This window comes from Cervus elaphus, chromosome 2 (genome assembly GCF_910594005.1).
Source record: "Cervus elaphus chromosome 2, mCerEla1.1, whole genome shotgun sequence".
NCBI classification, from domain to species: Eukaryota; Metazoa; Chordata; class Mammalia; order Artiodactyla; family Cervidae; genus Cervus; species Cervus elaphus.
The window spans coordinates 21,870,049-21,886,708 of NC_057816.1; the positions used below are offsets into that span (position 1 = coordinate 21,870,049).

Genomic DNA, 16,660 nt, shown 5'->3' on the forward strand with positions numbered 1-16,660 from the left:
CAGAGTGCGTAACGGAGGGCGACGTGCCCACCCACCACGCTCCGCGTTGCCTGGAGCCTCGGCGGCGAAAGCAAATGAGGGGAAACTCGGGAGTTAAAAGAGTGGCGCTGATTAGCCAATCCAGAATCTCCTAGATAAAAGCCCACTTGTGATTCGTCCTGAGTAGACCAGAGCCCCGGTGGGCTGAAACTGGCTGGGCTGAGAGGAGTGAGTAGGGGACCTGGGAGATGCGAAGCCAGGTGAGCGGGGTGGAGGTGAGGAAAATAGGGGCGGCTGAAGAGAGGAGAGAGAATGGCAGGGGATTGCGGCTGACGGGGGACTGGAATGAGGCTGGGGGCGATGGCGGGGCAGGGACCGCTCAGACTACCATCACCACTGTTCTGCACCCGAGGTCCGGCGGCCAGTAGATACTGAATTCGGGGAAATCTTGTGATCAAAACCTTAATTTATCTCCCAACTACTGGGAAGTGGCCGGGCGAACATTCTGAAGATGAGACCTGGGGGGCACTGTTTTCCTGTTGCCAGTTTGAATCAGCGACCGGGCAGGGAAAGTGTTCACTCTCCAGCACTGTAGGGCTGCCTGCTGCGGGCCCCGGGGTGGTGTGGATGACAGACAGGCTGTCGTTGCCCACTTTCAAATCGCCACAGCACCCAGGAAAAAGGGTGGAAGGATGTAATCTGGATCCACTGATCTTCCTTTTCTATGGTCGGGTGACGAGATGGTGCCACATCGGTGGCATTTTGGTAGTATGGCAATTGATTTTTCCCAGACTTGCATTTGGTATCATTACAAGAGTAGAGGCATTATCCTAATATTTTAAAATTCAAACCATGTTGAAGTGTTTAAAGTAGAAAAAAGTGTGAAAGTTCACCCTCTCCCACCCAATTATTTTTGAAGACTTGAAACAGCTATAAAGGAAAATGAAAAGGAACCCTCCAGAAAATAGTTCTCTCCTGTAACCCATTCTTTTCGTTTTTCTTTAAGACTTACTTCTTTTTGAGGTAACATTTGTTTATAACATTGTATGTTTCATGTGTACAACATTGTATTTCCACCTCTATATGCCCATATGCCTCTCTATGGTGTGCTCACCACCAAAAATTTAGTCTCTATCAGTCACCCTACAGTTGATCCCCTTTAGCCATTTTGTACCCTCTCCCACATTCTCCTCTGATAACCACTGCTCTGTTCTCTGAATCTCCCTCTTGTTTTGGTTTGCTTTGTTCATTTTTGTTGGTTTATTCCTAGTAAGAGTGAAATTATGTGGTATTTGTCTTTCTCCACTTACTTCATTTAGCATAATAACCTTAAGAGCTATCCATGTTGGCATGGCAAGATTTCATCTTTTTCAATGGTTCAATAGTGTTCCATTTTATATATGTATATATATTGGTGGCTCAAATGGTAAAGAATCTGCCCGTAATGCAGGAGACTGGGGTTTTATCCCTGGGTTCGGAAGATCCCCTGGAGAAAAAAATGGCTACCCACTCCAGTATTCTTGCCTGGAGAATTCCATGGACAGAAGAACCTGGAGGGCTACAGTCCACAGGGTCCCAAAGAGTTGGACACAATTGAGTGACTAACACTTTCACTTCATCTGTATATATACATACACCCAACTTGTTTATCCATTCACCTGTTTAAAGGCACTGGAGTTGTTTCCATATTTTAGATATTATAAATAATGCTTTGGTGAACACAGAGTCACATATATCTTCTCAAATTGGTGTTTTCATGTTCTTTGGATAAATGCCCAGAAATGGGATAGCTGGGTTTTTTGGTAGTTGTATTCTTAATTTTTTGAGGAATCTCCATACTGTCTTCCACAGTGCCTGCGTGCTCCGTCACTAAGTCATGTCTGACTCTTTGCGACCTCATGGACTGTAGCTCTCAGGCTCCTCTGTCCATGGAATTCTCCAGGCAAGAATACTGGAGTGGGTAGCCGTTCCCTTCCCCAGGGAATCTTCCCAACCCAGGGATCGAACCTGGGTCTTCTGCATTGCAGGCAGATTTTTTACCATCTGAGGAAGATGGCTAACCACCAGGGAAGCCCAGTTCTCAAAAGAGGGTTGAAAAAGCCTTGTATATTAAATAAAAGGCTTCCCAGATGGCACAGTGGTAAAGAATCCACCTGCCAATGCAGGAGACACAGGAGATACCAGTTCGATCAGTGGGTTGGGAAAATCCCTTGGAGAAGGAAATGACAACCCACTCCCGTATTCTTGCCTGGAGAATTCTTTTTATTTTATTTTTTATCAAGCTTTACTCAGTAATTTAGCTATTCCAGTTAGAGAAATAATCACAAGCATTGTGCCCACGCTCAGTTAACAAGATAAAATGAGTAGTTGTTCACTCTTTCCCCACAAAAACATTCTGTACTTTATCCAGCCCTTCCTTTCTATGCTTATTAAGAAAATGTATGGTTTGGTTATAAAGTGACAAACTTCATTCTTATAAGAGGTTGGGGATATTCATCTTAATACTTTAAAGCTGAAACATGTACAGAACCCAATGTCTCATGAACTTTCATGTTTCTCTGGAGGAATGAAGGGCAAAACCAGCTTCAACTACCATTTGCCCTGTATTCTAGGTGTTAGAGTTGGTACAAGTCTTACAGGTAACTTGCGTAATATCCCAAACAGCAGCAACTACACTTAACTAGTTATCTTGCTAAAGGCGGTACCATCAGTTCAGTCAACCAAGCAGGAAACCTGAGTCACCTCTAATGCCACCTTCCTAAGCCCCTTCCCATTCCCACAGCTAAGATGAAGCCCAGACCTGCCTCATCGCTTATCTGGAGAATTGCAGTAGTCTCCTAACTGGTCACTAGTCTCTGTTCTCTGATCTCAGCTCATATGTACCCTGCTACCAATTACCTTTTTAAAAATTAATATTTATCTCAAAAATTTAAAAAGTACTGAATATTGCCCTGGAAATTATAACAAAGACCTGTGCACAAATAACTAGATTAATAAACATTAACTTTTTCAACTCATCTGCTTAAATTTTTTATTTTCAGAAATAAACCATCACAGATTTCGTTCAAACCCCTTTGTTCTCTTTCCTGGCCCCATTCTCCTTCCTTCCTCCCTCCCCAGAGACATACAATCTCCTGAAATTGTTTTGCACCATTTATGCCCATGGTTTTATGTTTACTGTATATGTGTATCTCATAAATATATAATGATTTAGGTATTTTTTTAATTTTAAAGATACAAATAGTATAGTACTGTGGGCCTCATTCTGCAACTTGCTTTTAGACTCTATTGTTTTTTATTGGGTTGACCAAAAAGATCATTTGGGTTTTTCCGTAAGATATTATGGAACACACTTTGTGGCCAACCCAGTAGATACATTCATGTCAGTACAGCTAGCTCAAGTTCATTGATTTTAAGTTGTCATGCGTATATAATACCCATCCCCTTACTAATGGACATTTAGATTTTCTCAGATGTTTTGCTATCATGAACACCCTTGTTCACATCTCTTTATGCCAGAGTTTATTTATCTAGGCTTGGGCTTCCCTCATAGCTCAGTTGGAAAAGACTCTGCCTGTAATTCAGGAGACCCGGGTTCGATCCCTGGGTCGGGAGGATCCCCCGAAGAAGGAAATGGCAACCTACTCCAGTTCTTGCCTAGAGAATCCCATGGACAGAGGAGCCTGGCAAGCTACAGTCCATGGGGTTGCAAGAGTCAAATTTGACTTAGCGACTAAACCTCCACCTGGTTCTTTAAGGGGGTGGCATTGCCCCTTTGGTCATTTTGGAGTTTGTGAGGGCACCTTTGGTTTATTAGTGTGATTTTAGAGGCACTCCTGGGGTTTACAGAGCAGGACTGGGGCTGCTGGAAGTCCCGTGATGCACTGGACAGCCCCTCACCATGAAGAATTGTCCTTCATCCTGCACAACATCCCAAGTGTCTCACAGGATACTCATTTCTCATATGAACCCAGAATCAACTCCATTTTTTGTATAAGCATAATGTATCTTTTGGCACAGTTGAACATAGTAAAATTTCCAGGAATGCAACTCTAATGTAAATCAGGGGGAAATTATACTTATTTGTAGTTTGGAACTCTTAACAGAGTCGTTCATCACTGTAGAAAACCCCGCAACTGAAGGCAGCCCAGCCCGTGGTATTTGAGTTGCCGTAAAACACACCTGTACCAGCCTGCATTTGTAGCTTTTGCGTTCATGCCGATTCTAAGTTTAGGTGTGAGCATCTGAGTGCGGTCCTTCATTATGTATTCTAGTGTAGTCAGCCTGAACGTTTGTATATTTAAACATATGCTGTTTTATTACGAATAACTTTCCTTTTAAAATTGGCTTCGGCGCATGATATAAAGCAGAGATCTGGTTTTATTATTTTCTGATTGGATAATCACTTATTCCAACACTGTCTATGAAATCCTCTACCCATTGACTATAAAGCCAACTCTGTCCTGTGCAAAGTTCTTCTAAATGCGTGGCTCTGCTTCTGGGCTTTCTGTTTTGTTCCACTGGTCCATGTGTCTTTATGCCACTATCACACTGTTTTAATTACTGTGGTTCTATAATGTGTCTTGCAGCAGTTGGTAACATGAAAGGCAAGTTTTCCATCCTAGTTCCCAAAATTGTTTTCGCTATTCTTGGGCTTTTACTCTTGCATCTGAATTTAGGATTGGTTTTCAAGTTCCACAAAAAACTATTTTGAGATTTTGGTTAGAATTGCATTGAGCTGATAATTTAAGGAAAATTGAGTCCTTTGAATATTAAACCATCCCATCCATTCAGGAACATGGGTTATTTCTCTATTCAGGCCTTTAGGGAAAAAAAAAAAAAAAAAAAAAAATATATATATATATATATATCTTTGAATAAAGTTTTATACTTTTTGCCATAAAAATCTTCACATCTTTTGTTGGGTTTATTCCTACTTGCCCATATATACTTATTCATACACACAACCCTTTTATTGCAAAAGTTTCAAATATATCCAAAAGTATAGAACATTGTATAGGAAAATTCATATATTCACCACTCCAGCTTCAACAGTGAATTCATGACTAGCCTTGTTTTATATTGACCCCTTTCTCCTCTGTCCTAGATAATTATAAAATTCCTAGACACCATTTTCTGTTATTTGTGTTGTGTGTGTTTGTGTATTTGTATATTAAAAGTAATCTTTTAGTAAAATAACCACATCATCACATTTAAAAAAAAAACATTATTTTTCACTTAAAAAATAAACAGTGATTCCCTAACATCGTCAAATACCCAGATACTGTTCAAATTTCTCCAGTCATCTCATAAAAGGTTTTGGACAGCAGGTTTGTTTGAGTCAGGAACCAAACAAGGCCCATACATTACTTTTGTCTGGTATGTCTCTTCAGACTTTCTTTGAAGTAAACTTTTTTGGAAAAGTAAAAGTGTAAGACACATAATGAAAAATATGCAAATCAGAAGTGTACAGCTAGATACAGTTTAACAGAATTAACAAAGCTGTGTAACCCATACCCAGCTGAAGAAACAAAATTTCGTAAGCACCCCAGAAGCCCCTTTAGTCACTTCTTTCTACAAGGCAACCACACTCCTAACTTCTAACCCCCAAATTAGTTTGAACTGTTTTTGAACATTATATACATGTTACTACACAGTGTGAACTCTTTTGCCTCTAGCTTTTTATACTTAATATTTGCAAAACTTACCCACATTGCTGGGTATAGTTGTAGTCTGTTCATTCATGCTTCTTTTTACTCTTCCATTGTATGAATGAATAAATTGTATGTATAATACCAACTCTTTGCAATCCTAAGGACTATAGCCCACAAGGCTCCTCTGTCCCATGGAATTTTCCAGGCAAGAATACTGGAGTGGGTTGCAGTTTGCTTCTCCAGGGGATCTTCCCGACCCAGGGATCGAACCTGGGTCTTCTGCATCTCCTGCATTAGCAGGAAGATTCTTTAACACTAGTGCCACCTGAGAAAGCTCACCTTATCTATTCAATTGATGTATATTTAGGCCATTTCAGTTTGTAAGTATTTCTAACAGATCTGCCCTGAACTTTTGTACATCTCTTAATGAACTTATGACATGTCTGTTGGGGACACGCCCAGGAAGAGAACAGCTGGATCTAGGGTTCACATATTCAGCTTTATTAGATATAGCCAAAGAGTCTCCAAAGTGCTAATAACAACTTACACTCTCACCAGCAGAGTACAAGGCTTCCAGTTATTCCACATTTTTGTCAACACTTGGAGTTGTCCATCGTTTTCCTTTTAGCCATTCTGGTAGGTGTCTAGAGGTACTGTATTTTATTTGCAATTTCCTAACGAAGGAGATGGGAATACCAGACCACCTGACCTGCCTCTTGAGAAACCTGTATGCAGGTCAGGAAGCAACAGTTAGAACTGGACATGGAATAACAGACTGGTTCCAAATAGGAAAAGGAGTACGTCAAGGCTGTATATTGTCACCCTGCTTATTTAACTTATATGCAGAGTACATCATGAGAAATGCTGGGCTGGATGAAACACAAGCTGGAATCTAGATTGCCAGGAGAAATATCAATAACCTCAGATAGACTATGGATTTTCCAGTGGTCATGTATGGATGTGAGAGTTGGACTATAAAGAAAGCTGAGTGCTGAAAAATTGATGCTTTTAAACTGTGGTATTGGAAAGGGGGCTCTTGAGAGTCCCTGGGACTGCAAGGAGATCCAACCAGTCCATCCTAAAGGAGATCAGTCCTGGGTGTTCATTGGAAGGACTGATGCTGAAGCTGAAGCTCCAATACTTTGGCCACCTCATGCGAAGAGTTGAATCATTGGAAAAGACCCTGATGCTGGGAGGGATTGGGGGCGGGAGGAAAAGGGGACGACAGAGGATGAGATGGCTGGATGGCATCACCGACTCGATGGACATGAGTTTGAGTAAACTCCGGGAGTTGGTGATGGACAGGGAGGCCTGGCGTGATGTGATTCATGGGGTCGCAAAGAGTCGGACACAACTGAGCAATTGAACTGAACTGAACTGATGCAGATGACACCACCCTTATGGCAGAAAGTGAAGAAGATCTGAAGAGCTTCTTGATGAAAGTTAAAGAGGAGAGTCTAAAAGTTGGCTTAAAGCTCAACATTCAGAAAACTAAGATCATGGCATCCAGTCCCATCATTTCATGGCAAATAGATGGGGAAACAGTGGAAATGGTGGCTGACTTTATTTTCTTGGACTCAAAGATCACTGCAGATGGTGATTGCAGCCATGAAATTAAAAGATGCTTACTTCTTGGAAGGAAAGTTATGACCAACCTAGACAGCATATTAAAAAGCAGAGACATTACTTTGCCAACAGAGGTCTGTCTAGTCAAGGCTCTGGTTTTTCCAGTAGTCATGTACGGATGTGAGAGTTGGACTGTAAAGAAAGCTGAGTGCCGAAGAATTGATGCTTTTGAACTCTGGTGTTGGAGAAGACTCTTGAGAGTCCCTTGGACTGCAAGGAGATCCAACCAGTCCATCCTAAAGGAGATCAGTCCTGGGTGTTCATTGGAAGGACTGATGTTGAAGCTTAATGCCAAGAGCTTACTCATTTGAAAAGACCCTGATGCTGGGAAAGATTGAGGGCAGGAGGAGAAGGGGACGACAAAGGATGAGATGGTTGGATGGCATCACTGACTCAATGGACATGAGTTTGGGTAGGCTCCAGGAGTTGCTGATGGACAGGGAGGCCTGGCGTGCTGCGGTTCATGGAGTCACAGAGTCGGACATAACTGAGCAACTGAACTGAACTGAATGACTAATGAACTTGAGCACTTTTCACATATACATTGGCCATTTGTATATCCTGTGTCAAAGGTTTATTCTTAGCTGCTTGAGCTGTCAGTTTCTGAGAGAGACCTATTAAGACCTGTATTGATGAATCCTCCTCCCACACCAGTCATCAGAAGTTTCCAAGGATGATTTCAGACTTTCTGTGTCTGACCCCCTAGGAAACCCAGGAGCACCCAGAAGCCCAGCAGTACCCGTCACACCAGGACCAGCTCATCGCACTGTGCCGGCGCTCAGCCTCAGCCCCGCATGGCCGGCACGGTGCTCGGCGTGGGGGCCGGCGTGTTCCTCCTCGCCCTGCTCTGGGTGTCCGTGCTGCTGCTGTGTGTCCTGCTCTCCAGAGCCTCGGGGGTAGCTAGGTAAGGCCTTCTCTCCAGCCGGGAGTCCGAGGTAAAAGCAATTAGATGCGAAATCACTGACACTCATGAAACATTTAGAATTCAGAAGCTCATTGTCATTACCGGCAGTTGGAAGGAGTTGCATTTTAACCTCTTTATCATAAGCACTGACTGTATTATTTATACTCGGAAGCAGAGGTGGGAGGAGAAGGGAGGGGGTACATGTCAGCTCTCAGCATACAGGAGATGAGGACATAGGAGATGAAAAGAGAATCTGCTTTCTCTGCCGCTTGAGTTTCTTGGGGTCACACGTGTGCATGTTTCTTAATTGTTGAGATTCATGGCAGGTGCTGGATCCAGCCCCTGAGGCTCCAGACCAGGGCCCCGGGAAGCTGAAGGGTTGTGGATGACTTGGGCTGGTGTTGACTTAAAGAATCAGGGCATAAACTGACCCTAAGGACACTGTAGACTCATACTCCCTGGCCAGACTGTGTAGGTACAAAAGGAATTACATCATTCACTAAAGTTTTCTGATTTCAAACACAGCAGTGGGGGATCAGGGAGGGGCCACTTCGGGTTTTCCTCCGACCACACAGAAGTCAAAATAAAAACTACCTATTCCTGACAGAGTACGATTAACATATATACACTACTATGTGTAGAACTGACCAGTGGGAACCTGCTATATAACACAGGGAGCCCAGCTCCGTGCTCTGTAATGACCTAGAGGGGTGAGATGGGGGTGGGCGGGAGGCTCAAGAGGAAGGGGACATATGTGTACATAGAGTTGATTCACCTTGTTGTATGTTAGAAACCAACACAGCATTATAAAGCAATTATCCTCCAATTAAAAATAATTTTTAAAAACCCCACCAATTCCCATTCTTAGGAACTTGGAGTCCCCAGGAATAACAGGAACGCATCCTGCTAGTACCTGTCTGGAAAGAAGGGCTTTGGGAGGAAGGGGAAAACGTTTCTGAATTCCCGTGGCGCTGGGGCAGCACACTGGGCCCTGTTAATGGACTGAGACAGAATGTGGGCCCCAGGGAAAAGCCAGGCCCAGCCTAGCAGATTGGAGAGAACGCTAACCTGTGCTTTTAACCCCCTGTCTTTGGGCCACAGGTTCTCTGTCATTTTCGCGTTCCTCGGTGCTCTGATCATCACAGCCGTTTTGTTGCTCTTCCCTCGAGCCAGTGAAGTCCCAGCCCCCGAGGCAGAGATGAAGGTAAAAACCTGGGTTTTGTTTTGCCTTCTGAGTTGTCATTCCTCTTTCTCCTGGTCTAGACCTCTGCCCTGCCCCGCGTGGTCCCCAGTGCCAGGAGGGCTGAAGTGTGTTCAAAAAATTGTAAAGTTGAAACCAGGATGGGGTGTGGGGGCGGCTCAGGGTGGGTTTTAAACGTCCTCCTGCTTCTTCCAGTGCCCGCTGGCAACACCTCCAGGCAGCTATTTGCCTGGATTTGGCTTCTGAGCGAGTGGTGTGTCAGGAAGCCGCCTCACACCGCAGGGCCAGAGACGAGCAGGCAGGCTCCCACTCCTGGTTGCCTTGGCTTGGAGACTCAGATCCCAGGCGACACTTAGGCAGTGCCCTCAGGTGCTAATCGACATGCTTTTTCATCATGTGTTTGGATTTTCCCACTGGCGGTGCGGAGGGAGTATTCTCCATAGAGAAGAGCAGAGGGGAGGGAGGAACTCTGCTGTGGAGGGTGGGCAATGTAGCCATAGATGCACTTCACACTAACAGCTTTCGGGGAGTTCCTTCCATCCTCATTTCCAGAGCCGGCTCTCCCAGCACCTACCTGTCTAAATGAAGTTTTATCATCTCTCTCATAGACCCCACCCATCCTGGTTCCTTCCTGACTGGGGCTCTGCCTTTACCATGCGTGGCTGGTCTCAGGTCTCTACAGTCTTGATAATCTCTACAATCTTGACATCCTGTGGCCCATTACTCCTTCTAACAACTTCCTTCTGCTATTTTAATTTTTTTTTAAGATGTAATGGTGGCACTTCCTTGGAGGTCCAGTGGTTAAGACTTCACCTTCCAATGCAAGAAATATGGGTCCAATCCCCCTGGTCAGGTAACTAAGATCTGACATGCCTTATGGCCAAAAAAAATCAAAACAATGTTGTAACAAATTCAATAAAGACTTTAAAAATGCTCCACATCACCAAAAAAAAAAAAAAAAACCTAAACAAAAAAGCAGTAATGGTGATAATAGCTAACACTGTTTAGGGCATCACTGTGCGCACGGTCCTGTGCTCAGCATGTTCTTTACATGCTCTCATTCAAACCTCAGGACAACCCTAAGGAGCATGACACAGGCACTGTCAGTGTCCCGTTTCACAGGTCAGGATGCTAAGGCTGGGAGGGGTTAGGGTAACTTACTGAAGGTCATACACACACAGAAAGAGGCTGAGCAAGGATTCAAGCTGAAGTCTTCATACTGGGGACTCAGCAGAACATCAGGGGCCATCACCGAGAGTTTAAAGGCAACTGTTTTGACGCCGGACAACAGTACACAAAACGACATTATAACTTCTGAACTAGACTCGGCACCCCTTTCTAGTACCATGTAGGACTGACCATGGCAAAAGGGAGGAAATCCATTCTGAAAATTCCAGGGGAAATAATACTTAGCCACACAAAACTAAGGCACCGTTTTCATACACACTGGGTTTTTTGGTCAGCATCTGACAACCACTCTGACCATGTCAGGACGGTGACCGGTTTTCCTGTCTTAAATGGAGAAAGCGATGAAGTCTGGGTATTTCTGAATCACTGGGGATGTGAACATTGGAAGAAGGGCACAGAGCAAACTGTCGTGAAATCAATCCGTCTTCCCTCTTCCCTCCATCATGTGAGTTTCAGACCCGGTTTCAGACCAGGAGAGCAGATCAGCCTCTTGAGCAAAATCTGTTCATCAGTGTGGCCAGCAGAGATTGGAGTTCTCATTTTCAGGTTTGGAGTCCCAGCCCCTGTAAGCGGTCTGGCTCAATACTGTATCAATAATACATGGCCTGGGCCTTCCGCACCCAAGGCCTGCTAATTGGCTAATTAAAAAGTGAACCGTGTCGAACAAGCAAACATGTAGCCCACGAGAGACTTGTTCAGTCCTGCAGCCAAGGTCAAAGTCATGTCAGAGCCGTTTCATCCACCCGACCTTTGTTGTAAGTTGGCTGTTGGGGTAATCTCTGGAGCAGCCCTCTCCCCTGGTGTCCCTGGATCTCAGTGATCACAGCAGAGCGTGGACTTGACAGGCGCTTTGTGCATCTCTGCTGTATTAGTTACCCACTGCTGCTGTAACAAATTACCGTGAAATCAGTGGCTTACAACACGCGTTTACTATCTTAGAGTTCCACAGGCTAGAATCCCAAAATCAGCCTCGTTGGGCTAAAATCAAGGGGTTGGCAAGGCTGTGTTCCTTTCTGGAGGTTCTGGGGAGAAATGTTTCCTTGCCTTTTTCGCTTCCAGGGGCCACCCTTCGGCTTGTGGACCCCTTGCTCCATCCTCAGAGACGGCAAAATAGCATCTCTCTGTGTCTGCCTCCATCCTCACATCTCTGTGTCTCTGACCCTCTATCCTGCCTCCCTCAGCCTCTTCTGAGGAGCCCTGTGATTACATTGGGCCACCTGTATTAAACAGTTCAGGCCAGCCTCCTTATTTCTTTATTGGAGTATAATTACTTCATGATGTGTTAGATTCCGCTGTGGAATGAAGTGAATCAGCCATATGTACACATATATCCCCTCCCTCTTGGACCCCCATCCCACCCCTCTGGGTCATCACAGAGCACCAAGCTGAACTCCCTGTGCGACAGAGCAGCTTCCCACTAGCTGTCTCTTTTACACGTGGTGGTGTATATGTGTCAATCCCAACCTCCCAATTTGTCCTACTCTTCACTTCCCCCAAGAACACAAATACAATGTAATATCATTACCCCTAAAAAGGAACAAAGTTGAGGGATTTGTAGAGACAAGGATGGACCCAGAGTCTGTCATACAGAGTGAACTGAGTCAGAAAGAGAAAAACAAATATCGTCTATTAATGCATATATGTGAAATCTAGAAAAATGGTACAGATGAACCTATTTGGAGGGCAGGAATAGAGACACAGAGGTATGGACATAGAGAATGGACAGTCTGCCTATTTAAGGTCAATGGATTAACAACGGTAATTCCATCTAAAACCTTAATTCTCCTTTGTCATGCAGTTTAACACATTCAGAGTTTCTGGAGATCAGGATGTAGACCTTGTAGAGGTTATCCTATCAACCACTACCCTGCAGGTATCTGGGGATCTCTTCAGGTACTAGGTTCTGAAAGCTTTGGGAAGTCGCGATGTCCCTGGTCACTTGGTTTGTGTTCCTGCTCTATAGTAAGTCTGTAGATTAAACTGCTTTTTCCTGCCCAAACTTAGGCAGCACTCTTTGGATCTGTGGAAAGCAGAGTTCTGGCAGTGAACAGTAGACAAGTGGGTAGAGCCAATACGAATGACAGGCTTCTGTCAGCCACGACCGGCAGCTCTGGGGCCTCAAGTACGACTGGCTGCCAGGCAGCCAACGGTACAAACTGGGACAAGTTTCCTTTCCTCTTAGTGTTTCAGGACCGCAGGTAAATGGCCATTTCCCCAGCCCTTGGAAGGCTGGGTTATGAATGTGAGGGTTCAGAACTCCTCTGGTGAAAGTTTGAGAGTCCCCTTTTCATTTTGAAAATGACCCCTCCTGAGTTGGCCGTGGGTTGATGGCGTGGGTGTTTGAATCTTGAGTATGTGGGGGATTATTATACTATTGTATTTTTATACGTGTTTAAAGTTCTCCATAATGAAAAGTTGACAGCCACAAAATAAGCTGTTCTGAGACCAAGCAAGCAAGGTTCTCATTCATTCTTTCAGATAACTCACTTCAGAACAGGAAAGAACCTGCCTTCAGAGTGTTTATGCATCTCCTACACCAAGCCTATGTTTGTTCCCTGTACTTTATTAAGCCTCTTCATTAAGCTTCTCTTTATCTTGAATTTCTGGCTCAGCATGTTGAGAAAAAGGTTCTTTCTTATCCATGTTACTGGAAGTTATGAATATGGACACACCCTGGGCTTACTCATCAGAGATTCCAGTTGAGCACAGTCAAGGTGCAGATGTGACAGTAATTTCACTTTTAATGTTTCTTTCTCCAGATTGTAGATGCCTTTTTCATTGGCCGCTATGTCCTGCTGGCCTTCCTCACTGCCGTCTTCCTTGGAAGCCTTTTCTTGGTTCTAATCCATCACATCCTGGAGCCAATCTATGCCAAACCACTGCGGTCTTACTGAGCCACCTTCGGGGAAACCAAGACCTTGTTCTCCTCCTCGCTTTGATGTCATTGGTGAGCAGAAATTGTTCAGAGCTTTGTGTTGACAGCCTTCCTGCTTTAAGATCAGAGGATCATCTCTTCATCACAAAGACAAATCCGCTGAGTCCTGGCTTCCAGAAACAGGATTGCAGAATTGCCCCCGAGGAGAGATTCTCACCAGATTAAGGGGGATATCGCCATCTTCTCAGCACCCGTACTTCAGGTTTCCACCTCTTTTGAAAAGGAAATAGCAACAGTGATCTGCGTAGGTTTTCGATCAAGACATCAGTAAGTGAATTTTGAGAAAAAGGGTACTTTAGCTTCTGCTGTCCAACAGATGGAAGGACTTGGTCCTTTTTGATAATATGTGAAATACTTAATCTCAAGGTCAAGATCATTTGGGAGAGAAAGGCCCTCAAAGTTCAAAAGATTATTTTAATGTGGTGACTTGGAGACATGTTATCAGATGCCAGCTATGCAGCACTCTGCATGTCACACCACGGGGCTCCACAAAGGCCTTGGTATCACTTCCCGCTGCCTTGAGAAAGCAGTCAACAGCAGCCAGAGGACTGATTTCACCTCGATCTCCTGAGCACAGCTTCCTGAATCTAACATTTCTATAGTTCAGGTTCATGGGAGGATTAGAGGCAGAGTTTAGAAACATCAGTCGTGTGTCTGGCAGCTCTCTCTAGATTCTTCTTCTTCAAGTATTTGTAGGTCTTTGTTCCTTTATTTAGTTACTATAAGTGTCCATGTTGAGTTATTGTCATCTCTTTCATCTTTGTAGATCTTTCTCCAAAGCTGATGAGGAATGTCTATCCCCAGGCTTAGGTATAACTTTATACCTAAGTTCCCAGACCAAGTGAAATCTGTCATTAAATGGGGGGTGGGGGCGGGCAACTCTAGGCTGTTTCCACTTTGGGAGTCTCAACCTGGCACCCGAGAACTATTTGAAGGACCTTCTGGCTGAAAATTAAGAACCAGAAAACAAGTTGGAAAAAGAACTTTGATAGAGTACATGCTATATGCCAGTAGTGCATAAGTCTTCCCCCCGCCCCTCCAACAAATGTAAATGACAAGCTTGTGTGTTAAGGGCAAAAATATACTTTTGTACAAAGGGTATTTTAACTCAGCCTACCTTCTGTAGATCCCATAGCTACCGGCAGTGGTGAAGTGAATGATGGATCACTTTATATCTTCATGCTCAAAGCAGTCATGTCCGACCCTTAAAGAAAAAAAAAAAGAAAACCCACAGGATTGGGATAAGAAATAGAAGGCTGAGAGGGCACAAAATCACGAAATGAGTTTCACTAAGTTCTATGGCGGCGGGGGGGACCCGCAATAATCAATGGTTAACATGGCACCCCTTGTATTCAGAGCCTTCCTGGAGACAGAGGTTAGAGCTTAGAGGGCGTCCCTTCAATACAAACAGAAATCATCTCAGTGTCCCCATTTGTTGTTCTTTGATCAATGGCCTCAGCACAGGTTGTGCTACCCAGAGGGAATCCTGTGGCAAAGAAACTGGTGATCCTACTGTTTGAGAGGTGGGAGGAGAGCAAGTCAGGGCTTCTGTGTAAGAAAACAGGTTATTTCAGTTCAGTTCAGTCGCTCAGTCGTGTCCGATTCTTTGTGACCCCATGGACCACAGCATGTCATCTTAAAATTGTATCCTGACAAAGACCGCGTCAGCACATTACCCCCCGACCCAGTGTCTGATCCACTAGGCGGCGCTGTCTCAAGCTGCAGAACATGCTAGGTAATTTTTTGAGAAGTTCTTTCTGTGTCTCGTAGAAGTAAAGCTGACATTCTTTACTGATGCGCAGTATCAGATATTTAATCTAAAAATTCATCAGAGTTATTGTACGCTGTTGAGTTGCTAGGAAATGCACTACCACTCACCCATGTTGCACACAGCAGGTATCAGTGTTCACTCAGAGCTCACTGTGTGCCCACAGGGTGTGAAGCATGGTCCTTGTGGAATAAATCCACTCGAGAAGGAGGCGCTGAGGCATCCCGGCTGCCTTCCTGACTCCATCCTGGGACGAAGGCATCCAAGTCATTTCAGAATGTTTTTATCCTCACATAAAGTAAGCCATTTCTTGTTCTGTTCTCTAAGACAGACTTTTCTATCAACTCTATCCTGTCGCTGCTGAAGTTGAACAATTTTGTTTTGCTTTGGTTTGCATCGATGGGTCAAGAAACATGCTGTGGGGACTTCCCTGGGGGTCCAGTGGTTAAAGAATCCGACTGCCAGTGCAGGGGACACAGGTTCAATCCCTGATCCAGGACGATCCCACATGCTGCAGAGCAGCTGAGCCCAGGTACCACTCAGTTGGCACATGTACCGCTACTGAAGCCATTGCAACGAGAAGCCCTGGCACCCCAACAAAGAGTAGCCCCCACTCAGCAACAAAGACGTGGCGCAGCCAAAAATAAATAAAAATACAAAAGAAACCTGCTGCAGTTATTTCACAGATGAGAGACAAGCAGAGAGAGAAGGGGATTGTAAAAAGTTCCACAGGTAGTTAGTAACGAGGCTCCCACTTAACACTGGGATCCTGATATCTCATTTCTCAGTTTAATGATCAGTTTTGGCTTTCAGGCAACTCCTTATTTTTCCATTGGCTAATATTATTTCCTAACTACTTATACCCATAATTCCTCTGACCCATATCCACAACAGGTAAAAGTTTCATTAAAGAATTCCTAATTAACAGGTGTTAGTCACCCAGTCGTGTCCGACTCTGTGAGACCCATGGACTGTAGCCCACCAGGCTCCTCTGTCCATGGGATTCTTCAGGCAAGAATACTGGAGTGGGTGTCCATTTCCTTCTCCAGGGGATCTTCCTGACCCAGGGATCGAACCTGGGTCTCCTGCATTGCAGGCAGATTCTTTACTGTCTGAACTGCCAGGGAAGCTCAACCAGTTAACATTTATAGTACAAATAAAAAACATTTTATCAGGACTTCTTGGCATGAAGCTTTAAGTATTTGGTTCTTACCACATAGGAGCAACTTTCCAGACATGAGAATGGGAACCGCATGGGTATGAATCTGAAGAAGTGCTGATTATCCTCACAGGAGCATAAAAACTCAGGATTGGAAGAGGTTTTATCACCCACAGAATTCAACCTTTCATCTCTATTGCCAGCCCAGATACTTGGGAATATTCTCTTCTTTACCTGCTGAAGTCA

General features: G+C 44.4%; 1 protein-coding gene across 1 annotated transcript; it reads left to right on the plus strand.

The window, feature by feature from the left end:
- Positions 1-88: 88 nt before the first annotated feature.
- On the plus strand, positions 89-15,530 carry TMEM218 (transmembrane protein 218). Its single transcript, XM_043873903.1, has 4 exons — positions 89-239; positions 7,966-8,163; positions 9,265-9,367; positions 13,312-15,530. Exons 2-4 carry the CDS (start codon positions 8,054-8,056, stop codon positions 13,444-13,446), a joined length of 348 nt encoding a protein of 115 aa, XP_043729838.1. The 5' UTR covers positions 89-239; positions 7,966-8,053; the 3' UTR covers positions 13,447-15,530.
- Positions 15,531-16,660: the final 1,130 nt, after the last annotated feature.

Excerpts from the sequence above, each read along its gene's own strand:
- TMEM218 (XM_043873903.1), top strand. The coding sequence starts at position 8,054 with ATGGCCGGCACGGTGCTCGGCGTGGGGGCCGGCGTGTTCCTCCTCGCC. Across the intron at positions 8,164-9,264 it reads AGAGCCTCGGGGGTAGCTAG|GTTCTCTGTCATTTTCGCGT; the intron begins GTAAGGCCTTCT and ends TTTGGGCCACAG. Across the intron at positions 9,368-13,311 it reads CCCCCGAGGCAGAGATGAAG|ATTGTAGATGCCTTTTTCAT; the intron begins GTAAAAACCTGG and ends TTCTTTCTCCAG.